At 44.9% G+C, this 27,284-nt stretch overlaps 1 protein-coding gene and 1 non-coding gene across 4 annotated transcripts in view; one reads left to right on the top strand and one right to left on the bottom strand.

Moving 5' to 3' along the window:
- LOC130204581 (gamma-aminobutyric acid receptor subunit gamma-3) overlaps window positions 1-26,290 on the top strand; it is a 52,872-nt gene extending 26,582 nt beyond the window's left edge. The window contains exons 4-10 of one of the 3 annotated variants that reach the window (XM_056431412.1): window positions 3,140-3,228; window positions 3,640-3,771; window positions 4,987-5,069; window positions 10,922-11,059; window positions 16,298-16,450; window positions 22,022-22,218; window positions 23,890-26,290. In XM_056431412.1, coding sequence (XP_056287387.1) covers window positions 3,140-3,228; window positions 3,640-3,771; window positions 4,987-5,069; window positions 10,922-11,059; window positions 16,298-16,450; window positions 22,022-22,218; window positions 23,890-24,171 — 1,074 coding nt within the window. In that variant the 3' untranslated portion in view covers window positions 24,172-26,290. Of the gene's footprint in view, window positions 1-2,485; window positions 3,229-3,639; window positions 3,772-4,986; window positions 5,070-10,921; window positions 11,060-16,297; window positions 16,451-22,021; window positions 22,219-23,859 lie in introns of all 3 variants that reach the window. The other 2 variants (XM_056431411.1, XM_056431413.1) reach the window with 2 other exon arrangements.
- LOC130204810 (5S ribosomal RNA) lies at window positions 5,855-5,973 on the bottom strand. The gene has a single exon (XR_008833798.1). It is a non-coding gene; the product is annotated as a 5S ribosomal RNA (ribosomal RNA).
- Window positions 26,291-27,284: the final 994 nt, after the last annotated feature.

Below are 27,284 nucleotides of genomic sequence, written 5' to 3'. Positions count from 1 at the left end.
TCCCTCAGAACCAATGTGTACAGAGAAGCGGTGTTTGAAGTGGAACCGCATATAAATTAATTATGAGCACTTTTGTGTTTGAAGCCCATAAAAATAAATGAAGATCACCTGTTCAAAAGACACAGGAGGAAAGCTTACGTATCCAAATCTGTTTTCAGGGGATAAACGCAGAAATCCTGCTGACGATACTCGGAACATTGCATTTTATTAAGTAAATCTGAGTCTGAGATCATATTCAAACTAGAGCTCACACACACACACACACAAAAAAAGCTATTTTTTAAAATGCCCCTCATGTCCGCAGGTAAAGTTTTGTTTGTTACACGCGACAGAAGTTCACCGGCGCCCCTAAGCGGTGGTTGAATGGTCGTGTTTACCGGTCCCTCTGCCCGTCGCCACACACTTCCTCCCTGGGAGGCGGCCCGCGGGGCACAGCGATGCATCATGGGTAAATGGGTTTATTTCAAGAAGTGGCCATGAGGGCTCGGAGAACACAATATATAGTTTCTGACGCCCGCGGTATTAAAATAACCACGTAGAGGTTGACGTATACGACTCGGCAAAATCAAACTCTCATCTTGTTTATCTTTCTTCTTCTTGAGGGCTTGAACATGGAGTCCAGCGACCAACATCTAGGAGATATAAATAAACATTGTACTAATACATATTTATACCAACTGTGCGGCGGCGGTTTTGCCCAGAGAAGTACATTAGCCAGTGATCTGTGCTTTTAAGTTTGAGACCTCCTTCACTACAAAGCACAATGCGATGAAGTGCAACCCAGTGTTCTAGGCTCATGCTCTTCATCAGCAGGCAGGCAGAGTAGATCCGTCATGAGGCAGTTGTCACGGTAACATGTTCATAGTAGACTGACCTTATTGTTTAGCGGATTAAAGGAAGAAGAAGAACTCTGATCCTTGAGAAGCAGTGTAAAAATAATAGTTTATTGTGTATTACTGGATACGGATCTTGATTTTTGCAGCAAAATCAAGTGAATCTGATGTAATTTCTCCAACTGTTTGATTCACGAAGGGAAGTTTGTTGACCCTCAAGTTTGTGCTATAGACGGACAACACAGAGAGCCGGAGTCCAAGATGGAGGACGCTACTGTCGTAGAGAGGAATATTTACACACTTTGTAAGGCTGATGCTACAAATACAGCTTTTTAATTCACTTCTTCAGTTAAACTGTTTATTGGATCGAATGACGGTCAAAGAAAAGACTATTGTGACTATTCATGTGTTGGTGGTTAGCTCGCCAGCTACAGTCGTTCATCAGGTGCCTCCTGCGAGGAGCCCGATGAGGCCTTATCGGTGAAATGGAAGTGATTGGAAATAAGTACATTTGTGTCACTCCTTTATTCCTTTATATATCTAATTCATTCCAGCCACTCGTGCTTCACTGTCCACATCCCTGGGTTTTCATAATGGCTTTTCTATTATCTCATTCTGAGTAGTATTTGCAGTCCCAAAGCGAGTAGGGGCACATTTGTTGATTTTTTTTTTTTAACTGCAATTTAATTGGTGTGCTGAAGGTGTTTTTCTCCTTTTTTGTTAAATGGCGAGAGGTTTAATAATAATCCTCAGAGCGCCAACCGTCGTATACGCACGCGAGAGATCGCCGCCGGCGCCTCGTCGTGAATCGGACTCGCGATACGCGCCAGAAACCGTTTATCTCCACCCGCGTGAACGTCGCCCGCCGCGTACGACTTTGTTAGGGACGAGAGGCAAACAGTTTATCACATTGTGAATATTTTAAGAGCCGAGATCAAATATTTATACCCTAAATAATGGACTGGCATCTCGCCGCCTCGCCTTTTTTAAGTGATGCATTTCCCCCCGCCGAGCACACGAGTCGCCCGTGATTGTCTCGCCCACAGCGCGGCGCCTCATCGGGTTTTTCTTCTGTCGACGGCGAGCGAATAGCGGACCCCATTAACACCTTTGTTTTCTCACTTTGAGATGGATCCCCAGGTTAAGTGTCGTCGGGCATCTCCCAACACTCTGCTTTCATTGTTCTGCACAATGCATGATGCAGCCTCGGCTTCCAGAAGGACCCGCCGGAAGCCGAAGATCCCACCGTCTGAGTTCATCCGCCGACGTGGAGCACGCCGTGGTCCGCGGCTGAGTTATTAGGGCGCGTGTCTCCCCGTCGTTATCCTCCCAAAGGTCAAGCGTGCCGACGGAAACGATGGGAATCGTGGCGACAGCCGTATGGGGAAGGTCAGGCCTCGCCCGTCTGTGGAAAAGGTCAAAGGGAAGTCAGAGAGCGAGCAACATGTGACGTTTGGGACGCGTGCGATGTTCACATGACGTCGCTCACGTTTTGGTTACTTTACACACTTTTGCTGAGGATGAGAATGTCAAGAGTCAGAGAAATGGGACTAGAATTGAACCCAGATGGCTTTTTTCGCCCCAAATAATACATCACGGGCTCTAAAATGCCAATTATTTTCTGTCTTTTGCTACATTTCATATCATCTGAGGGTGGTGATTGGCTTCCAAAGAGTTCTCTGACCTTATCACTGAAGGATCAGTGCGCCGTCGAGGACTTCCAGCTGGTGTCCTGACCTTCTGCCGTGTCGGAGGTCCTCACTCCCTGAGCTGTGGACAGCTCGTCAGATTCCCCAACTGACCCGAGTGTATTTAAATGTGTTTAATATCTCGGCTATTACACAAGCAATGTATCTTTTAATATAATAAAAAAATAATAAATAGTTACTCGTACAGCAGCGGCGGGCTGCGTGCTCTCAGATCTGGGTGAGTGAAGACAGCTGTGTTGTCAGAAGAACCACATCTTTCCAAATTCAAGATGATCCTCCCAGGTTATATTTAGACCCGACTTGGCGACGAGGTGTCTCTCGGGCGGTGGTTACATTGGTAACGAGACAGATGGACCTCCTCGCCGAGCCTCCGATAACGATCTCGGTGTCAAAGCTTCTCAAAACGAGACGATTGCCGAGGTGAAAAGTGCCGATGTAAACAATTCTGTGAGACGGTGTGATTTAATTTCCACGTCGAAAGCGTAACGTGTATTCAAGTGATGCCAGTTTCCTTTTTGATCTGGAAACATTTGAGCTCAACCGAATGGTCCTCCAGAGAGTCAGATCACTGCATGGAGTCTGCTTCTCTCCCCTCAGGAGTACCAGATCGATATCATCTTCGCCCAGACCTGGGTGGACACCCGTCTGCGGTTCAACAGCAGCAGCAGGCGGCTAACCCTCAACAGGTAAGCTGGAGTTACCGTGGCTACAAAGCCGGGTCTCAAATTCAGATACGTGTCAAAGCATTTTGTCTATTTTTTTCATTATTTTTTTTTCAATGAACTTAGAGACGCCGCTGTGACTCTTTCTTTCCACTGGAACAACGAGTGTGTTTCAACATGTTCACACTGAATATCTCATCGGAGAACAATAGCCGTCTCTCCGGTGGGAGGAGGCCTGTAATTAATGGAGCACATTGATTGATGTGCTTGGTTTTCGCCTGTGACGCCCGGGTGTTTTATTATCCTCTTATTGGGAAGCGCTTCATACTTTTCAGAGAAATGTGAAGGAACTCAACAAAAATCGTTTCTCACCCTCTTTCCTTCTCTCTCTCTCTCTCTCTCTCTCTCTCTCTGTCTCTCTTTGTCTGCCCCCAGCAATATGGTTGGCTTGATCTGGCTGCCCGACACCATCTTTAGGAATTCCAAGAATGCCGACACCCACTGGATCACGACGCCCAACCAGCTGCTCCGGATCTGGAACAATGGGAAAGTGCTCTACACGCTGAGGTGAAGGACATGAAAACACACACTTCAGTGTCATAGAGGAAACAGAAGAGTGTGTAGAGAGCCAACAGAGAGGCGTACACACCGAGTCACTGGCACGCAGCTCTAATATCAACTACTCGCAGCAGGGAGGCTGAAATTAAAAATTCAGCTGTAGCTGCAAACCATTGCCATTGGTCTCTGTTACATCACCTCAGGCTGTAGCTTCCTGTCGCCGCTGAAAGCCTGAAGTCCAGATTTGGGAAACGGGAAGGAAGCCTGGATGGGGCGAGCAGAAACGTAGAAACTCGTCGTCCTCATTAATTAATGTTGCATTGTGCAGATTAATTCGAGCTGCAGTCAGAAAGCGTTTCCCTCGCAGAAGTTTTAAATAGTGATCGAAACATGTCGTTCTGTGTGTTCTCATCAAGTTGGCAGGTTAACTGACTCCAGACTCTAGAGTGAGGTTAGAAAGAGATAAACATCACTCTAGAAAGCTGCTTTTTTCATTTTTCTTATTTCAGAAATGTTGCTTTTATTTTGATAGAACTGGTAGAAGTAATCTGTTTGTTGGACCGAATTTATCATTGACTGACAACGTTGGTGAAGTGTTGCATGTTTTTTTTAATTTTTTTTGCTTTCTTATTTAAAATTATTTTCCTGCTTTAACATTTGTATTTTTGTGTTTCCTGATGGCCCTTCTTGGCCAGACGCATGGTTAATTTTTACTTTATTATTATTATTATTATTATGCATTCTTACTTTTTTGTGTCTTTGCGAAGCATCTCTCAAACTCGCGTCTCAGCGGTGTTTGTTTTCCTCCCCTCCCATCATCTGCACTTTTATTCCCACATAAACAAGACGATGGAGACAGCCGTCTTCCTGCTCCGGATCAGGCTGCTGTCGGAGAAAGCGACACGAAACTGAGTCAAATTTAAATGTAGTCCCATTGATGTTTTGCGGTCGTAGCTGAGTCCTCCTGTTCTTTCACGTGCCTCTGGGCCCTGACCCGCCAGTTAATGCAGCCTCTGCCCAAAAAAACCCACGTCAGACGCTGATGATGAAGCAGTTCTGTCTTTTTGAGGGATGTCGCACATCAACAGGGCGACCAAGTGTGGCCCTGCACCATCTGGTTAGAGGCAGTGACACATACCCACGCATACACCACGCCTTGCGCTTCAAGAAACGACACATTTCAAAATGGTCTCTCACTCTCTCTCTCTCTCTCTCTCTCCTCAGGATGACCATCAACGCAGAATGCCAGCTGCAACTCCATAATTTCCCAATGGACGAACACTCCTGTCCCCTCGTCTTCTCCAGCTGTGAGTATCGTGCGTAGCCGACGTGGAACACCTGCTCAATTAAACTTGTGGGGCTTTGTTTGAAATGCATTGAAAATGGCAAAAAAAATGGCAACATTATCGCTACATTGACAATTAAAGTTCCAAAGATGGCCGCACTTTGCAGAAAGAGGTGGAAACGAGGGCTCCGGAAACGAACCTCTTTTCTTATTGTCTTTTTTTGTTGTTGTCAATTACCTTTGAGCTCACAGAATTTAATTCACTGAGATATTCACACGGACCTCATGGAGAGAAAAGAGGGAGCGTTTTGGTTAGAATTAGACTATTTTGATCATTCTATACCTGGCTGCTTCCTTCGTGATGCAGAGGGTAGCGGAGGGGTTGTTTAGTGCAACGTGTCGGTCTCACTCGTCGATCCCCCCAACGGGTCATTGATAAATCCATGGCGCTGAACCCAGAGCTTCTGTGATGCACCATCCAATGTGGCGAATTTGCACCCATAGCAACCCACACATTCAATTTCTGACCCGGCTATTCTCCATATATTTCCGTTTTTTCAAAGGCCAAACACTGACTCAACACATGGATAGGTAGGCTATTTGAAATTATTCATGAAGGCCTACACATCATTAAGAAATTGCATTGGCACCAAAATTGCCTCACAATGAGGCCTACAATTACATAGCCTAAAGCAGGAGACAGTTACCCTCTAAAAACGTAACATTTTCCTATCCATGCAAGTAGCCTACATGTATAAATTAGAAATGCACCAACAAAGCCACAGGCGTTTTGAAAGAGTGGGAAAATGCTTACAGCACCTGGTATTCCCAGGCGGTCTCCCATCCAAGTACTGACCAGGCCCGACCCTGCTTAGCTTCCGAGATCAGACGAGATCGGGCGTGTTCAGGGTGGTATGGCCGTAAGCAATAAGGCAATCTGCAAATGAGCCTTTTAAAGAATCGGAGACAAAAATGTATTTTAAAAAAATTCTCTCCTTATCATCCGCGGGCCGGATGTGACGTACAGTCGGGCCGTAACCCTGGCACCACTGATGTAGTTTGTAATATTATTTAAGTGGATTTCCAATCTTTCTTTTTCCAAAATTGGCAAAACATCCGAAGAGATCATAAACATGAATTACATGAGCCCTGATGTGTTGGGAAAAACAACTTTATTGTATTACCTACGTCGATGTTCTTGCACATTCACGTGGTTTAGAGCCAGAAACTATGGCATGATGATTGCATTAGCTCCACCAATGGCTCAATGCTGGCGTTACATTAGAGTCCCCAGAGCCTTATTGGGTTACCCGTCACCTAAAACACACCAAAATCACATTTTATTTTACACCCCAAGTTACTCTCCCGGACCAGACATCTTCCAGGGCTCGACATAATGTCATTAAGGTCATAACCAGGACCTGCTGCGCCTGCAGACGGCAGTATTCATCCCAGACCGTCGTATAACCCCCGTCTCTGCATCGACTTTGGCGAATTACTCGGCTATGTTCACATCACAGTGTGATGAGGCCGGATGTCAAAGAGCTATTGACTGCAAATGGGCCTCCATTATGCGTCTGCTCTCCATGAAAGGACCGGCGGTAACGACCCCGTTTCAACAATCCGCGTTGACGGACTTTTTTTCTTTCTTTCTGTTTGGCAGCAACGGAGCGGCTAAAAATGTTTAGCTTTGGATTTTTTTTAAACCTCTGCCTTTTGTATTGTGCCGAAGCTGAAGACTGCCGTGTTGATGACGAACGAATCAAACGCGCACGCTCTGTTGTGTGGGTTTAAATCCCTGCATCATTCAATTCAGTTGATTTCTATTCAGTTTATTTTGTATAGCCCATTCTAAAAAATTACAAATGTGCCTCAGAGGGCTTTACAATCTGTACACATAGACATCCCTGACCTTTGACCTTTGAAAACTCCCAAATAACCTTTCACAGGGAAAAAAGGAAAGAACCCTTCAGGAGAGCAACAGAGGAGGATCCCTCTCCAAGATGGACAGGTGCAATAGATGTCACGTGACCAGAAGGAATCATTAGAGTTAAAACACATTCAATGAGTATGACAGAGTGTATGAATATTTGGTAGTAGTCATGGACCACGATCCAGACCTCCGTGATCCATCAGGCAGATGGAGGTAGAGAGGAGGAGTGGGCGGGGCATCAGTGGCCATGGCGTCAGACCAACCAGGTCCATTGGACTCTATGGTCATGGCGTACTGTACGTTTTAGATTCGGCTAAATATTAAATATTTCTGGTGAAAACTGTCCCCTTTATTTTAGACCAAGACTTCATTTAGAAATAAATCTTCATCTGAAAGAATGTTTCTCGAGTCCTCCCAACACACCGACCTCTCTCACCTTCCGTAACATCCGCCGCCATCCCCCCCTCCCCCCTCTCAGGCCGTTAATGTGTTACGACACTGTCGAGAGGATGCACAAACATGCTCCGTCTCTCCACCGTGAAGCTAATTAAAAGCCTTCCTGTTTTGACTGCAATCGACTCCATTAATAACAGCATAAACACGACGAAGGCCTCAATGACGGCACGAATCCATCTCATTAATTCCTAATGCTTTGATGGCTTTTCTTTTCTTTTTTTTCCATCTTTCAAACATGTTTTGAATTCAAGGCCTTTTCAGGCTCTCGCTTTTTTAGTTTATTCCAAGCACGATACATAAGGAAACACATTTCTGATGACAGGTGAGCTCGGTATGAAAGCCTTAAAAACTGTGATTACACGGACCCATGCAGGTATCCGCACCACAGGCACCGCCGCAATCACGACGGCCCTAAAGAACACCCTCTGCGGTGCTCTATATTAGCAGCATATTTACATTCCTGCAGCACATACCATTATATATGAGTAATGAGTCAAATCAGCCTCACAAAGATTCTTCGGGATTGAAGCGTCGCTGTGGAAAATGCCACTTTCAGTACTTTTCTTTGCTCTTTCTCAATCAGCTGACGGCGACAGGAAGTACTAATTTGTCAGAAGTGTAGGTTTTAGCATGATTTTGCACACACGACCGACACCACCGTTCAAAAGTTTGGGGTCACCCTGACAACTTTGTGTTTTCCATGAAAACTCACACTTTTATATGTCAAATGAATTGCAAAAAGAATATGAAATATAGTCAAGACATTGAGAAGGTTAGAAATAATGATTTTTATTGTAAATATTAATGTTGTTGTTGTGGCTCAAAGGAAGGCCAGTTTTTTAGCTTCTCTCACCAGCATAACTGTTTTCAGCTGCGCTCACATAAAAAGGGTTCTCAAGGGTTTTCTACCCCTCCGTTTGTCTTCAAAGGCGATAACACAAAGTACCATTAGAACACTGGAGATGGGCCTCTATACACCTTTGTAGAGAATAGGCATGTACCACATTAACAATGTAGAGTGTATTTCTGATAAATTACGGTGCTTTAAGGACATTTCACAATTTGTTCCCTTCTTTTTTCAAAGTAACCCCAAACTTTTGACCGGTGGTGTATTTAAACGGCAACATCTATTATTTGCTCATCTTATTTTATGAATACAAAATGGCTGCTGCAGAAGTTGCAAAGTGATGCCTTCCCAACACACATGCAGAATGAACCGCCTAGGGTCATGCATTTAAAGATGTAATCAGCAGTTCTGGCACCCCCGGTCCAAAAAGCTTGAGGACCTCCATCCTAACTGCACCGGGGCCTGGCTGGATTATTCAAGACCCTGGCACAGGAGTTGTTGAACGCTCAATCATGTGTGAGGTTTCAGTCTGGTGTGTGTGTTCCTCATGACTTTTCATTTTTGCAAAAACCTCATTGAAAAATTGTCCCGGTGTGAAGAACAAGGGAAAGAACCCTGAAGCCTCCGAGCAGACCCTGACCTGAAAAGACTTTACAATGAGTTATCCAAACACACTGCCTGCAGGTAGACGAGGCAACATGTTACAGATATACAGATATTAAAAATAACCGTAGAAACGAGATATCGTGGCGTCACTGTGGCTTACATTAGCGCGAGAAACGAGGAGAATTCAACATTTCAATTTGACCTCAAATCCCCCGTATCGCTGCTCGCGGGATATCGTTCTCAGCCGCTCGCGTCCCGGGACTTTGTTGACGCTAATAGAGCAGACGGGGGGAAACCCCTCGTGATATTTGCCTCTGGGAGAGACGGGGCCGATATTCTGTACAGTCTGTATCGTTGAGGAACATGTCGCTTCGGGGGCCTTTTAAAGGCTTGAAGGAAGCTATGAACCGGGAGCATAATGATGATGCTGTTTGCAGTGAAGATAATGGTGCAAACGCACCGAGAGAAATACGATCGCAATAACGTTAGTCATCTACTGTATATTAGTGAAGAAGAAAAGAAGTCTTGTTTGTGCTCCTCTTGGTTATCGATGGCTCAATGAGGCTGATTTACATAATTAAGTCTGGTTGCCTCTACAGGGCTCAACAGCGCCTGATGATTACAACTGTCACTCTATTCTTGTTTTCTCCGTAAAATTGCATCAACTCGTCAAATGAGCCGAGCTTCTTTTGTCTTCTCCTTTTGTTTTTCGCACACCGTTGGCGTGGAATTCGTCGCCTGCCGTCTGGAGCTTGTGAAATCCGGCCCGCTTTAGTGTTGAGCTTGTCCAGGATCAGTGCTAAACTGATGCTCTTTGGGTCATTGTGTTGGTGAGCTCCACTTGGCGCTCCATCACGATGAGAGATGCACAGCCAATAATTTAAGACTCATGTTCACCGTGGGCCAAATCAGCATCATGGCTGCCCTCTTAAAGGGCCGGAAACACGTTATAAACTCTTCAAATATATCATTAAATAACCCTCTTTGCATTTGATTATTGTTTATTTGAGTGTAGAAATATTGTACATGAGAAAACGTCTCTAATATTACAACATAAATAAATGTAATTTTTAACCTTCAAAATAAAAGCACGGATATTTTTGGTCAATTTCTTTAAGAAAAGGTGATCACGTGTCTTTAAAGCCGCCAGGGGCCACATAAAGCGATGTGGCGGGCCTTGTGTTTGACACCTATAATCTAAGACGAGAACATTGTTCCCGTGAATAAAAAGCGAAGCGATTCATTTTGTTTTCCCTTTTCACGCCCAAGACGACCGTATTCTGCAGCAAAAGGCCGCTCGCCATTAAAATATAATTTCATTCAAGAGCACCCTCGAGACCAATCGACTTGAAATAGGTGAAATCATTCCCCCGAAATTACGATTTTAAACCGAGTAATGCATCGAATTACAAGGGAGACGGGATATCTGTTTGCCCGGGGTGCAATCAGTGTTGCCAGGTCCGCGGTTTTCCCGCGGAATTGGGCTACTTTTGAAGTGTTGCCGCGGGTTGAATTTGTTGTCCGCTGGTTCGGGTAGACCTATTTTGCATGCAAATTACATGAATATCTTTAAATAAAAATCCATATTTTAAATGAAATAATTTATTTATACCCAAATCCTACCAAACTGACTCCAGATCAGCACGGACACACATGGACATGGACTTTAAAAGCAGTGTATATGGTTTGGCACGGGCATATTTTGAGTTCTGATATTGGGCTGGTTTTTGGGCTGGTTTTATTGGCCATTGGGCTGGTTTTGTCACACAGACCTGGCAACCCTGGGTGCAATGCAGCCGACTCTACGCCAACGAGTTCACGCGGGTAATTGCTCAGTTGGTCTGCAGTCCTCTGAATTGCCAATGTAAACGCACCGTATTAATGTGTGTCAATCATGGTTTGAATCCTGCACACAATAAACGCTGCATTGCTGCATTCCTCATCCCTGTATTGTCTCTCTCTCTCGCTCTCTCGCTCTGTCTCTCGCTCTTTTCCTTTCTCCCGTTTGACTCGCCCTGTGTGTCGTTTCCAGACGGCTACCCGCGAGACGAGATCATTTACAAGTGGAGCCGGAACTCGGTGGAGACCTCGGACCAGAAATACTGGAGGCTTTACCAGTTTGCCTTCATGGGGCTCAGGAACACCACCGACATGCTCACGACCACAGCAGGTAGGAGCGCCGGCGAGGGGGGGGGGGAGGCCCGCGGCCCTGGCCCTTGAATTGTGACTGATAATAATACAAAGCTGTGCTACGCTTTGTTCACCCCCTTCCCTACCTCGCGGAGGTCAAAGGCCACACACTAGCTGATTAGCAGGGCTTCAAAAATACAACTCCAGCTCGACTGCCTCGGCGCCCCGAGCTCTGCTCAGGTTCACACGAGCCCCGTGAAGCTAATCACGAAAACCACAAGCGCAGAGCTCACGAGTATTCCCTCCGGCTGCGAGGGCAAATGGATTTCTCCGCTGACATTAATCCCCTAGATTAAAAAGGAAGTTTAATTATTCACTCCTTCTCTTGCCCCCATGCTTTCAGTGCTGCTATTAGCCCTTGTGTTGTGTTCTATCGGTGAGTTCTTTGAAGTGTGTTTGGGAGGCGCGGCGACATATTGTTGCTCCGACAGGTGCCCGTAATTAGACCCCCGGCGGGGACACGGGGACGGACGAGTTCCTCATCCACGCGGCAGATTCTAACGGCTTAATAAGCGGAGCATTGCGAATGAGGGCGGTGGAGAAAGAGCACGACGCAGCGGTTGTTGACCCCTCTTAACCTTGTTTATGAGTTGCATAATGCTTCTAATTTGTACTATCTTTTGTCTTCGGTGCTATCGCGTCTGCATAATGTGCAGCCTCCCCCGTTCATGAATATTGGAGCAACAGGAGTACTCTGCACGGTTGGGGAATTAGATAACAAGGAGTGGCATCGAATTATTAAGGAGCTCAGTGGAAATTAGTTGTACAGCTTCATTTTGCAGAACAGGTAGTGTTTGGGTACTCGTGCACGACGATTCAAATCAAATATATATATTTTCTCTCCAAGCCGACAGATCGGTTTACATTACATTACATTACATGTCATTTAGCCGACGCTTTTATCCAAAGCGACTTACAATAAGTGCATTTCAACCTAGAGTACAAACTAAGAACAACAAGAATACAGGAAGTAACATTTCCTCAACATAGTCGAACAAAAGTACCATAAGTAAGTGCTATTTAAGTGCCACTGAAGTGCAAATCTGTGTTTTAATCCAGATATAGTCGGAAAACTATACTGAAAACTCATAAAGCATCTTGTTTAATCTAATAAGGAAATGGTATCTCTGTGTGTCTGATTGCACCAGAAAAAGGTGACGAAGACGTCGATGGCCTGATGAGTGTGTTCTTGGACCGCCGCTGCATCGTCAACACACGAGATGCCCAAAAAGCTACACGTCCGCCTCACGCTGTTCACGGAATTGGGAGTTTTCTCATGTATTACCTAGTTTCTCTGTCCACTTGCCGGCTCCATCTCCACACGCGTGATGATTAGATCCCCCCCCGGTCTAAAAATACCTATCATTAATTGACATCATGACAAACTGTGAAAGTGCCGCTTCGCTCTTGCTCTCTTTATTTGCCCCTCTCTCCGTCCTCTAACTCTCCAGCTGCGTCCTCCGTCCCTCACAAACACACATGAGAGCCGGGTTTGTTTTAATGAGGACGGAGTGGACGGATCCCCGAGGGGGGGGGGGCTTCCACTTCAAAAGGCCCCAACGCGGAATCCCAAAACCCTTTCGGTGCTTTGTTCTACTATCTGCTTCTCAAATTGTCTTTCTTTTTTTTTTAGCCTGGGCATTTTCCAAATGCCTGTTGTAGAGAATCTGTCGTGAAATTGCTGCCGATCTCTCGTCTTGTTCTGCGATGGCACCGAATACGGGCATTCAATTTATCCATTTTTACTCTGCTCGCCAACCTGCCGCTGACCACTTTCAAATCAGAGGTAGAGGTGACGGACGGGTGCAGACATAAAAACAATAAAACCGGCTTTGTATTTTCTCCTCGCGTTGAAGATTTCCCCGAGAGATGCTCCGTCATAGCTGAAGTACATTTATTTGATTTGTTTACTCTCCGGCGACCAGCCAATGTTATTGGAGATAGCATGACATGACGTTTTTACTTCCCATACTTGTTCTGGTTTTGAAAAGATTTCCTCAAACGTGTGGAAAGATTTCCAAAACTTTAGTTCAAGAAAAAGAAACGTCTCCTTGACATCCCTGCTACTGTTTTTCGGTGTTGTGAAGAAGTGAGCCGCCTCGGGAACAACAACTGAGTGGTCTTGAGCTCATTAACGGGACAGTTTCTCCTCGCTGCTTCCAAACGGGAAGTAGACTTGACCGTATTCCAGTGTCAACAAAGTGAAGAGCGATAAGTATTCTGCAGGTGTAAACAGAGGAGTTGTTACTTTACCTTACATAATGTAAACAGGGGTTGTTATTGTCCTCACATACTTTAAACAGAGGGGTTGTTATTGTTCTTATATAATGTAAACAGAGGGGTTATTGTCCTTATATAATGTAAACAGAGGGGTTGTTATTGTCCTCACATACTGTAAACAGAGGGGTTGTTATTCTTATATAATGTAAACAGAGGGGTTGTTATTGTCCTTATATAATGTAAACAGAGGGGATGTTATTGTCCTTATATATTGTAAACAGAGGGGTTGTTACTGTCCTCACATACTGTAAACAGAGGGGTTGTTATTGTCCTCACATACTGTAAACAGAGGGGTTGTTATTGTCCTTATATACTGTAAACAGAGGGGTTGTTATTGTCCTTATATACTGTAAACAGAGGGGTTGTTATTGTCCTCACATACTGTAAACAGAGGGGTTGTTATTGTCCTTATATACTGTAAACAGAGGGGTTGTTATTGTCCTCACATACTGTAAACAGAGGGGTTGTTATTGTCCTTATATATTGTAAACAGAGGGGTTGTTATTGTTCTCACATACTGTAAACAGAGGGGTTGTTATTGTCCTTATATATTGTAAACAGAGGGGTTGTTATTGTTCTCACATACTGTAAACAGAGGGGTTGTTATTGTCCTCACATACTGTAAACAGAGGGGTTGTTATTGTCCTCACATACTGTAAACAGAGGGGTTGTTACTGTCCTCACATACTTTAAACAGAGGGGTTGTTATTGTCCTCACATACTGTAAACAGAGGGGTTGTTATTGTCCTCACATACTGTAAACAGAGGGGTTGTTATTGTCCTCACATACTGTAAACAGAGGGGTTGTTATTGTCCTTATATAATGTAAACAGAGGGGTTGTTATTGTCCTCACATACTGTAAACAGAGGGGTTGTTATTGTCCTCACATACTGTAAACAGAGGGGTTGTTACTGTCCTCACATACTGTAAACAGAGGGGTTGTTATTGTCCTCACATACTGTAAACAGAGGGGTTGTTATTGTCCTCACATACTGTAAACAGAGGGGTTGTTATTGTTCTTATATATTGTAAACAGAGGGGTTGATATTGTCCTCACATACTGTAAACAGAGGGGTTGTTATTGTTCTCACATACTGTAAACAGAGGGGTTGTTATTGTCCTCACATACTGTAAACAGAGGGGTTGTAAACAGTAGTCCCCACACTGCAGAGAGCATTCACACAGTTAGAGAAAGTCCATCTGGCAATTCACTTTTTTTAAGCCTCCATACAGTCTTTCACGCCAGCTTTACATTATTATCCTGCACAATTTGCAAGAATCACACATTCAGGATCTTCTTCTGTGTCAAATGTGGGCAGCGTGTCTGACTCTGACTGCTTCTTCAACCGTGCAGTTTGTCCTGAGAGGAAGGAGTCGAGAGTCGAGAGAGGAGGGCCCCGATCTTTAAATAGTTTGTTCAATCCAACCTGCGTGATGTTCAATCGTAACCCACTTTGGATTACTTTAAAAGAACACGCACTCCATCTCGGACATAAACGGGTACGTAACATAAAACTAGTTGTTAGTTTATTCCGTGCATACTGTGCTGCGATTAAGATTTCCTTTGTTGTGACACTAACCAGATCGTGTGCAGCACTCTTTGTACAGTTAATGAACGCTCTTCAGAACAAGATGGGATGACATGCCTCCGTCCTTAGTGGCCCGGTGGCGTTGCCTCTCCATCACTGCCCACACAGTGCACTCTGGGTTGTGTGTCGGCCATATTCTTTATTTATAACCCCCAACCGGACCCCGTTGACTCGTTAATGCATTCGAGGCACAGAAGTCTCAAAGCAAGTCGAGTGTCACCTCCATGGAGCCGTCTGATCAAAACCGCTCCCTCTCCCCTCGTGTTTGTCGTGGATAAGCATCACATTGGACCAAAGGGGCTTGAAAAAGTAAAAAAAAAAAAAAAAGGTCTGACAGTGACAGCAGAACACGGTGACACGGCGCTCCTTTCATCGCACTGATGATTAAACTGATTATTTCAGTTCTCCGAGGTGAGATTGGGCTGCGAGCCGAGGACAAAAGATCTTCTACCGCAGATGTTTTATTCACGCCGACACCCTTTTCGTGTAAGTGGCGGCAGATTGTCAAGCGACATGCTTCATTACGTCGTTTGACAATCCTTCATGACCCTCGTCTGATGCGTCAGACTTTGTCAAGGTTACGGAAAAATGGCTTCAGAGTTTGAGATGAAAGTAATTCTCTCTGAAAGAAAAAAGTATGCTACTATACTATTCTACCTGTGAAGAGGAGCCGAATAAAGGCGGTACACACCTCTGTTTTTGTAGATGCTACCTGGTTTTTTTCTGGGCTCCATCGTGGATGTCCCACTCCTCTTCCTCTCTCTTTCTTCCCTCCTGCTCCTTGTCAATCTTAATCACCGGATTTAGTTTTTTCACAGCTTTCTTTTCTCCTTCTGTCTGTGTATTTTTTTCTCATTTGATCCAGATTATTTTACTTTCAGTAATTACAGATCTCATTCCAAACTATCAAACACTTTGGGCAATTGTAACTATTTTGATAGAAAGCTTTCTAAAATGGTTTCACTTGAACGCCACTTACTCTAGATGTCTCTCTTCTCCTTTTAATATCTCTAGGGTGTCCCTCAGGGGTCACCCTCGGGCCCCTGGCTGTTTTTGAGCGCGCTACACAGATATGTCTTCTTATTGGGAAAAAGAGAGGGAGAGTTGTGTGCCAGAAACTGTGGGAATCGTGCGTGTGATATTGTGCGTCTGTGATTTTGGCTGGCTGGTCGGAGTGAACACGGCAGTCTGTTGCTTGTGACGCCGTGGCACCATCTGAATCATGCCGAGTCATCACGAGGGAACACATCTTCATGGCAATCTGTCCAATGGGTCTCGACTGTTTTAGTAGCGGGGTTAAGAGTACTAATGGAAATGTTCTCACGCCCCATCTCGTCCTTCCCGGCAGGTGAATACGTGGTGCTGAGCGTGTACTTTGACCTCAGCAGAAGAATGGGCTACTTTACCATCCAGACCTACATCCCCTGCATCCTGACTGTGGTCCTCTCCTGGGTCTCCTTCTGGATCAAGAGCGACGCCACGCCCGCCCGGACGGCCTTAGGTACACAACTGACCCACCGACTGCACTTCAGAGGGGGGGGGGGACACGTGGCACGAGCCCTTTCCACGTGGAGCAGTCATTTGTATTGATGTGTTTACTCATAACCAAATTAGTGAGTCATTTCTGTGATGGGAACACTTTCACCGGATAATACGAATGTCTCTGCTTATTCAAGTCTAATATGAGGGATATTAATTGGAAGTTGGTGGCAGGATTTAAAGCTTTTTTTGATAATTCACATTCAATATGAGATTTAGACTGCGTGCTAGTAAAAGCAATAATCCGTTTGTGATTGGTAACTGCAATATTATAACTCGAAGATATTACCGGCAAAAGCAATCATATCGCTGGGATACGTGCACACCACTCGACGTGGCCGAGGAGTGAGAGAACGGAAAAAAACGATAACCTATAATTCTGCGTGTTATATTAGCCATTCACAAATTAATATGCATGTTTCCCCTTGAGCTGAAGCCTAATTTGAAATGTGTGTCCCATCAGTTTTTTTTTTATATGATCATTTCGTTGTAGTTTTAATCTTATTTTCTTTGCACGAGTTGACAATTATTTTTGAATTATGTTCCTCCCCCGCTGCATGTCTCCCATTATCTTATTTACTTTCCTGTGGATGATGATGTTGTGCTGGCGGTCGTTATTTAAGGTGGAACTGAAGGTAAGAGCGAGTTCATGACTGTGTACTATACAGAACACATAAAGACTCAATATCCAATTTGTAAATGAGAAATGACCTTGTATCCATCGTTTGAATTCACATTTTAGTGGAAAACGCAGGATAAAAAGAAAGAAATGCACCAAATTAGTTCAAAGTGACGACAAAAGGTGGCGAGGTAAAGTTCTATTTGTGTGATTAATAGCAGCAGTCTAAGTGAACAGTGTACTCCAGGCTCATAGATAACATAAATAATTGTATTTAGTGTTTGCCTTTATTAAAACAGATGTAATATAATTATAGTTAATGATGGATTATATATCTGCTGGCCCCACCAGCTGGCAGAGGGTCTTCAGGGGCCGGGTCTCCTCATGGAAGAGCACTCTTTTCCGTCTTTTCCTAAAGAGGATGTCGGTGTTATAAGACCACTTTGTTGATTGGGACCCCAATGTGAGTCCTCTTCCTCTCCCTCATCCCGCGCTCTAGTCTTGTTTGACTTCATTGATTGTTGCTCTCCACATGGTGCAAGAACAATCAACAAAGGTGGCAGGAACCAGAGCTGAAGCGGAGGTATAAATAATCTTCCCTGAGCTGCACCGATGCTGCTCATCACAGAGCCGGTCCAGAGGGTAGAGACTGCGGTGGCATCGCCGGAAGCTGAAGCTCAAGGAGGCTCGACGTCTGAGAACTTGGTTCAGCTGATTCAGTCAGCGGGGTCCTCAGGTGGGACGTCCTTTCAGCGGGGTCCTCAGGTGGGACGTCCTTTCTTTGGCACTGTGTGGATTGCAGGAGGTCTTCCATAGCTAGGGCATCTTCTCCAACCTTTAAATCCCCTGGGACGACTGTTGTCTGGCCCACTATAGCGTAGTTGTTTTGGACTCTGGAGAGCTCCCTTACCACCTGGTTGGGGGTTAAATCACACTGACTTACCCAAAGAAACTACATGTATCCCTCAATGCTTCCTCTCTGCTAACCATCCCAACGCAGGCCCCTCTCTACCATTCAATCACGGGCTATAATCATCATATAATTTACTTACTTACTAGATTACTCCATTGCTGGTTTACCTTCATTAAAATCTAATTCATGTGGAACTTATTGAAAGCGTCACGGCGAAGATGGGCAACTGAAATATAGCAACCCAGTCGTGTTCATTCAATCTACGACCAAATACTTACACTGTCGTTATAATGCCCTCCCTATACATTTGAGTGGGGGCTGCTTGGTTGAAAATGTAACGGCGTAAAACTGGAATACAAATTAGACGATAAAACATCCCCCTGAAACCAGCGCCTTGCTCTCAGGCACTTTGGTATCGCGTGTTAACGGTTAGACTCTAAATTAACTCACTTGACCCCTCCGACTTAACTCGACACGACCCCTCATCTCGCCGTGAGAGGCTTGTGATCTCCCTCCATCAACAGGATGGAGCGGGCTGTCCCGATAAACATCCACGTTCACAACAAAGTCCTCTGGCCTTTCTCCTCGAGCACATCGCCACCGTTCTGGAGTCGGCCTGAGAGCCGAGGGGAGATCGGAGGAAGATAAGAGGGGAACAAAACAAGAGTGTTGAGTGAAAAGCTCGTGGCACACAGCGTCAGGCGGAAGTCTCGGAAAAAAGAAAAAAGGCCGGTGGTGCCCCCCCCCCCCACCCACCCAACCCCTCAAGGACCTGGGCCTTGACAAGCTATTAACGTGTTCCAGGTGGTATTTCCAAAGAGCCGTCGCTCACCTGCTCTCCTGAGAGCTCCGGTGGATTCCCATTAGACCCCAATATCTGGAGCGCAGATGGAACATGACAGATTATGGGGGGGTACACAAAATAAACCCCACCTCCCAGGCACAAGGGGAGAATGTAGAGCTTGAGAGGTGACGGAGAACTTGTTCGATTGGTTGTTGTTGTTGTTGTTGTTGTTGTTGGGGGGAGAGTCTCCGCTATCCACCCTTTTCACTGGAAATCTTTCCAACTGCTTTAATACCCAGATAACTAGTTTCCTATGTGATCATCTCAAATATTTGGGGCCCTGGCAACAAAGGAAGGTTATGTTATGGGAGAGGTGGGGAAAAAGCATTTAAAAGACCCCAAAAACGCTATGAGAGATGTCCTTCCCACACATTCAATTCAGTTTATGAAGTGGATAGAAAGGAGGCACAGCCAAGGAGGCAGGAGGCCAGGACCAAGGAGACAGGGGGCAGGAGCCACATCCATGGCAACCTGACATGTGAGAAGGCACAACGACTCCAGGGAAGAAGGAGAGTTAGTAATGTGCAATGAAGAGACGTGAATGTATCCAGAAGGAGAGAGGGAAGAGGAGATAGGAGCTCAGTGTATCCTAAGATGCCCGCCAGCAGTCTAGGGCTGTAGCAGCATGTCTAGGGGACAGACAAATGTCTTTTTTTACTGTCTAAAGGTCGTAGACACAAAGTAAAATACACTTAAAGCACTGTAATCAAAGCAGCCTGAAAGTCGCCTCGCATCACGGCGTCTCAGAGAAATGCAAAGCTGAGCGAATCAATGATTGACGAGTGTCTCCTTGGTCAGAGGGGACTCATGGGGGTCATCTCACTGATGACATGCGGCTTCAAGTCGAGGCCTCTCCAGCGTGCGTGAAACACCTTTAATCAGATTAGACCCGAGTTGCCACGTGTATCATTGTAACCTCAATCACGAGCACATTCATTTGAAAACATCAGCATAATTAGCACAAACAAACCAGCTCCGGCGGAGGAGACTGCCGGCTCTGCGTTTTACTCTGCGTCGCCTTCACTTTTATTCCGCTTCAGCTGCATCACATCAGCCTAGTTTGTCAGAACACATGTATTTACTGTTAATTGGGGCTGCAGGGATCTCTTATCTTTCTTCTTGCTACTTAAAACACTGAACGCTCAGTGTGAGGTTATTGTTGTGAAATCATGCAGGAAAGTTATAAACTGCAAGTTGGAAAAAACCCAAATTCAATCCCCCAGCTTTTCGGTCGAATTTCAAGAGAAACAACCCACTGGTCTTAAATCCGTAGGCAAGATAAATCCAGGCAGTCCCGCGCCCCGGCCACTGATCCCTGACATGTACTCGTCGGTGCTATTTATAGACCCGCGGTAGATGTTCCACCTGGTTCCGAAGGCCCACGTCTGATATGTGTCTGCAACACCCCGTCTTATGCCCGAGATCTAATCTTGTAAAGGCATGTTTCTCTTCTGCTGCTTGTGGTCACACGTCAATATTATTCTGTTGTCGCAGCTTTGTGCCGGCACGTGTTGCCTGTCTGTCGATGTGACACTTGGGAGTGTTGCTCAGACCGATGTCACCCAGTTGCTATGGCATCAGGGCGCCACAATTCCCACAAAAATAATTAAACTGTACAAATAAAACTGGTGGCAGATTGTGATAATAAAAGCAAAACACAGTGATGTGAATGTTTCCATGACATCGTTTACAGGACAATTAGTACAGATTAGAAGAGATCGTAAAATAGTAATACCATTAGTAATACCGTAAGTAATACCACGAGTACGAGTAATAACAAGAGTAATAAACCGAGTAATACCACTAGTGCCATTCCAGAGCCTCTGGGGTGCTAATCTCTTTTTATAGTTTTGCATGTAGTCTGTCAAGTTGTGTTGTAGTTTCCGGTGGTCTGGAGACTTCCTGCTGTCCAGTTTAGAGTTTAAATCTAATGAGCTGGCGAAAGAGCGTCTAGACGAGCACTCGACTAAAAGAGGTAGCTGGAAATAGACGGGAGCAACTCGTCTCTATGGAAACCGCGGGCGAAAACAGTGGCGCACTCTGCCATGAAAGACATGTGGGAGACGGGGATGAAAGCGACACAGCCGAGAGAGAGAGAGCTGAGAGAAGGATGTGTGTGCCACAGGAGTGGATATCGATGCCCCCAGTGGGCATGAATGTCATGGGTTCATCTCTCTGAGTGGATTGATTTCACAGAGCCAACACAGTATTCTCCTTTCAAGACTCCATCGGGAGTAACACCTGAAACAATGACACTGATGACACAATGAGGAGCACAAACCACAGGAAGCATCTCCAATTAAACGTGTTATTCACCTGTGTGACACTTATGTATTGATAGCAGCCGCTATCACCCGGGACGACAGATGAAACACAGAAAATGGCATAAGTATAAATAAATAAATAAATAAATGCATGAATAAATAAATGTATACAAAAATAAATAGAGGAATAAATAAATAAATGCTTAAATACATGTATAAATAAATACAGGAATACATAAATAAATGTATAAATAAATATATACAGGAAATAAAATAATAAATGCTTAAATAAATATAAATGTCATGCATTAATAAATGAAGAAATACGTGTGGACACATAAGTAGAGACATAAATAAATGAAGAAATACAGAAATGTAGAAAGAGATATATTTAATGATATCCTGTTTAGGCATAACATATATTTATTTATTCCTGTATTTATTTATTCATTTATTTAAGCATTGATTTAATTATACATTCATTTAAGCATTGATTTATTTATGCCTGTATTTATTTATACATTTAATTAAGCATTTATTTATTGATTTATTTCTGTATTTATTTATTGATACATTTATTCAAGCATTTATTTATTTATACTCGAGGCATTCTCTGTCCTCCATTAAAAAAAATAGCCTCTTGGCTAACTCTGGCACATTTACAAAAATGCTTTTAATAATGTGCACGGCCCCTTATGAACCCAAATACCACAATGCTACCCCAGTTTTGGGAAAGGTTTAGTTACCCCAGCTGCAGCTGTTTAATAGATGCAAGTACATCTACCCAGAATACCCCTTGTGCATTATTAATGTTGGTGAACAGACATGTTATGTAATAATGAGAGTGGGTCTCCCCAGGGTTTTTACAAAGTGTATTCCTGTTGCCCTCCTAGGTATCACCACAGTGCTCACCATGACCACGCTGAGCACCGTGGCCAGGAACTCGCTCCCCAGGGTGTCCTACGTGACGGCCATGGACTTGTTTGTCACCGTCTGCTTCCTGTTTGTCTTTGCCGCCATGATCGAGTACGCCATGATCAACTACTACTCCTACAGCATAGGCAGACCTCCCGCCAAGATGCAGAGGATGGTGAGCCCCCTGGTGAATGTTTGAGTGATGGGCTTGGGCCGTGTGTTTGCTCTGCGCCTCCACGCCCGCTCGTCTTTTTCTCTGAGCGCAGCTGCAAATCACGCATCTTCCGTCAGCTTTGCTCATATGACTCTACTCGTAGATTTTCGGTTCGAGAGCGTCGTTGTTGTTTTTTCGTGAGTGAAATTTTTTTCTTGAGAGCAAATATTTTTAATTTGAGAAAAAGATTTTTGATTTGCAGCAACACATTCTAGTTTCATCAGCAAAACTAACAATTTATTTACGTACAAATGAGAAATTTGCTCTGAAAACCTTTTTTTGTGTTTTCGTCATAAAGACACAAATCTACCTTCATAGTAAATCTGCACCATTAATAATAATTCCAAAATGGCGCAATGCAATTTCGGTTAACATGTAGGTCGAAATACCATCTTGAAATGAACTATTCCACACATCACATTGACAGAAAACAAGCACAAAGCTAAAGACTCGTGTTTCCTGTTTGTCCGTGTGCATTAATAAGGATCTCATAGTTTAGGGACAGCAGGTTAATGGGTGTCACGGCAACCTCGGCCGCCAAGACCCCCTCACCCCCGTGGCACCGATCCCTCGGGTGTGAGGTGGCTGATGAAGGAAAACGAAGGACGCGCACACACGACGCCTTAAAAAACTCGAGTACAGTCACTCGCGGGAAAAAAGGACGTGGACCGACGGTGCCTTCAGGAGCTCGTTGAATCCATCGGGCCGCGGGGACGCCTCATATTTCTCGGCCCCCGCCGCCCACCTGGCCCCCTTTGTGCCTCCCACTCTGACGATTCTGTTCCTCTCCCTCTCGCCTCCCACTCTTCCTGGAAGAGCCGAGTGGAGGACTGGAAGAAAAGAGAACGTACAAAGATGTTTTTGACTCAATTATGTCGTCCAATGTGATTGCGGATCAGGGAGGAGGTCGCGTAATGGTTTCTCTCAGTCGGTCGTTATTCAGCATTCCCGGCTTAAAATTCAAACTGTGGCCGTCTGTGAAGAAGCACAACAAAGACTGATGGATTCTTGTGATTCAATATTTTCACTTGGCTACATCGATCCGGCAACACACACACACAAAAAACGAGCGCAGTTTATTCTGAGCGACTCTCTACATTTTGTCGATGTCGGCTCTCACAGTAGAACAATGACGTCGGGGCTTTGAGTCTTTGGAGACCAATCGATCGTAAAGCAGTCCACTGGTGGTCAACGACCCAGAATGCAATGCAGCCAATGACAAACAGCCCCTCATCTTGTTCTTGTATGTGTGGAACTAGTCACGAGTCACCGGTCCATTCCTTTATATTATTACCTTGGCATTGAAAATGCGGAAGGTTATGTTTTGATCGCCGTGTATTTATTTATTTGTATGCGTGTTACTCGCATAACACAAGTATAAACCGAATCGCATGAAATTTGGTTTGGATGATTGGTTATTATCCGGGGACCATTTGATTAGATTTTGGGATCGATTGGGTCAAAGGTCAATATCTTCTTTTTAATCCAATTGGCATGCAACTAATGCCAAAATGTTCATAATTCAATGCACAATCTTGTGATATGCGAAGGTATGCGCTCTACCGAGTGCCCGTTCTCGTATTTACCTGTTTTCACCCCCAGGGGGACATGTCTCTCTGTCGTCCCGTGCAGGCCTACTCGTCTTTCAAGGTAGGCCACGCCCCTCGCTCCATGATGCCCGTGGGCAACTCTCTGTTCTGGCAGGACTACGACGACAACTGCCTGTACGAGTGCCTGGACGGCAAAGACTGCAAGAGCTTCTTCTGCTGCTACGAGGAGTGCAAGGAGGGCGGCTGGAGGAAAGGACGCATCCACGTCGACATCTGCGAGTTGGACGCCTACTCGCGGGTCTTCTTCCCCACCTCCTTCCTGCTCTTCAACATCGTGTACTGGGTCAGCTACCTCTACCTCTAGTCTGAGAGGCTCGTGATCAAAAAGAGGTGAAAGAAAACAACTGAGGCTGGGCGAGGAAACGAGGTGGATCCGCTCTGTGGGAAGTGTGAAAGTACTTTGGAGAGTGGCACTCTGAGGAGAAGCGAGCGGCGCCGACCGCAGAACGACGAGCCGCCGGCATCAACTCGAATGGATGCGGTTCCCCCGGTAACGACTCTCAGAACCAAACAACAGACTTCAGAGGCGTCGCATTGATGGATCGTCTTCATCGTGATGGCGAAGCACCTATAGTGCCTTCTTTAGACGGGGCGCGGCACCGAGAGATCCAGAGCTCCCATCCGCCACGTCTATTCTTTGATGGAACGCCACCGGAGACGTTTAAAAACCCAACACCCATCATTCATTCCGCAGCACCTTAGTTTTAGTCCTCTAGAATTAGTCCTATAATAACATTGTGTTTGTCTTGTATGATTAGAAGTGGTTGTATTTTAACAGCAGGTGTACGTTTGTGTCGGGGGCCGTCGAGTCAAATCTGGCTTCCTGACGTAGCGATGCAGCTTACACTGCCCGCTAAGCGGAAGAACTGCCTAAAGTCATACAGTCTAGGACTAAACATGCCGATTCGTCATATTCTGTATCGTAGTTATTGAATCCATAGATTAGAGCGGCTGCATAAAAAAAAAAAGGATTTTACATTCCACACGCTTTCATCCTTATTCATACAGAGTTATGTTGTGTTGATAATAGGACGTGTGTGTTGCCTTGGTGTGAAAAAAAAAAGTTCAACATTTTGTTAAATATCTTGTGAGCCTTTCACCTCAGTGGCAGAGGCCTTTATTCACCCCGTCTCTCTTATTAAAGCCAGGATGATGTCCATTTCCACAGCACATGTGACGTATTCACACCCTTAAAGCGGCCTTCCTCTCCCAGGTGGGCTGTGAGTGTGTAGGAAGCATCCTCTGCCTAGACACTCACACACCAGGTGGTCTCCTTTCAAGTGAGTCAGCGTATTTCCTCAAAACGATAGGTGGGTAACCACAAAATCATTGTGTGCCCATAAGAATGATTCACTCTTGTGACGACCCCTCCCCACCACTAGGTGTGTGTGTTGGCTCTTGGTCTTGTGTGTTTCCTGCAGGCTCTGGTGGAGGTGGGGACAGGAGGAGTTGATGAGCTACACCTGGGCCCGGGTCATAAAACCCTCGTCGCCATTGAGAAGGCTCTCTCTCACACACGCACCCATACACTCCTACACCACTGACAAGGAACTTTCTATTTATTCCGTTTATTGAGTGTTTGTGTGAATAAACCTCGACACGGTTGCCTTTGCCTCGTCTCGACTTTCATCTTTGCTACAACTTAAGAGCCGGGTTGTAACACTATATACAGTATTAGTTAGTTAGGCCTTTGTATTTCTCTCGGAACATAGGCCATTGTCCTGAGCCATCCTCTCCAGCTGTTTCCACGTCAGCCCCTTCTTCTTGAATTCCTGCTCTGTGCTCCTTCTCCAGGTGTTTTGGGGTCGTCTTCTACCCCGTTTGCCTTGTGGGTTCCATGTCAGTGCCTGTTTTGTTATTGCTGTTTCTTCGTAGTGTGTGTCCAATCCAGCTCCATATCTACTGTTTCTTGTTTTGTGCATTCCCATAGGTTGATGTTGCTAATTGTGTTTGGCCAGAAGACTCCAAGGATGCGTCTTAGACAGTGGTTTATGAAGGTTTGTAGTTTGTGATGTTAGGGGTAGTTCTCCAGGTTTCGGAGCCAAAGAGCAGCATATATAGTTTATTGGTGCACATATTCTGGAATTTCCCGTCATGTCCTTAAACAGGCAGGAGGTGCATCTTGCTGACTGGTCACAGGTGCTGTAAAATAGGGTCTTTTATGAAACACTACACTGCACACACAGCGCTGTGGGAGAATGGATGATTCAGGGCGAAGTCACAACAGGGAGGGACGGGAGCGTTTGACACATTACGGCTTTCTTTGCTTCGTAGAACAATCAACTCCCCTCCCCCCAGGGCAAAATTGGTAGTGTTAGATATTTTGAGTTTTTCCGTGTTGATTGTGGTGTTCCTTAAACACTTGCAGTGTTAAAACTATGGAGGACTTAAATACAGAAATTAATAAATATTAATTAAATAACTGTATTTCTACATTTATTTATATGTGACGTTTACGTTTCCTGTTACGGCGTCTTGGTAAACTAGGGATGCACAGGCCACAACATACAAAAAAGGGATACAGCTAAGGGGGAAACAAAGGAGGCAAATAATAAAGTTAAATACTTGAGCAAAATAAGGAAGATTTATTTCAGACAGTTAAGGTTTAACGAAGGGCAGAATAACACAGAACCAAAGAAACAGGAAAAAATAGGCGTCAGGGTCTCCAAGGCCAACACAACAAACAAAACCACAATGTTAACACTGACCTACCATCGAAGAAAGGAAAAACAACACTCAGCTCCCTGTCTGACCACAAAACAGGAGAAAACTGACAACCAAAATGGCAGAGAACCCCTACAAGCTTGACCCGAAAATACAAATGGGGCCAACACTTTGGCACCATACCACAGAACGGTCACAGCTCAGAGGTGGAGAGAGAGAGAAACACTTAGTCAGGGTGTATATAAGCCCCGCCCGCTGATTAGGTGATCCCTCTCAGGTGGTGGTACTCCAGGCGTACCAGACCTGAGAGAGATAGCTCCACCCTCTTCCTGAAAGAGGGCGGTCTCAGTCACGGGACGTAACATGTCCGTATATTAAAATGAGCTGGGGCGGTCCGAACAGGATTGGTCAAGTCGTGGAGCAAGACAGAAGCAATCGATCCCTAGCACTGTAGACCAGGGGTGTCCAAACTTTTTGCAACTAGGGCCAATTGTGATAAAGTACAGATGCCCGGGGGCCAATAGTTCCTTTAGACATTTTTTAAACCACAAAAGTTACATGAAAATACACTGTTATAAAACAATTTATTTTTACTGTCACAATTACTTTTATTTTTTAAATGACAATGTAACCACATATAATATAACCAAGTCTGCCTTTCATTCAGTCAGATAACAATGAAAAAGCTGTATATAGAATACCTTACATTTCTATGAGTTACATAACGTTGCAATTAACCTGTTTTGCACTGAA

This window comes from Pseudoliparis swirei, chromosome 14 (genome assembly GCF_029220125.1).
Source record: "Pseudoliparis swirei isolate HS2019 ecotype Mariana Trench chromosome 14, NWPU_hadal_v1, whole genome shotgun sequence".
Taxonomy (NCBI): domain Eukaryota; kingdom Metazoa; phylum Chordata; class Actinopteri; order Perciformes; family Liparidae; genus Pseudoliparis; species Pseudoliparis swirei.
Note: the sequence above shows the minus strand (reverse complement) of the source record. Positions and strands in the feature narration are given on the sequence as shown.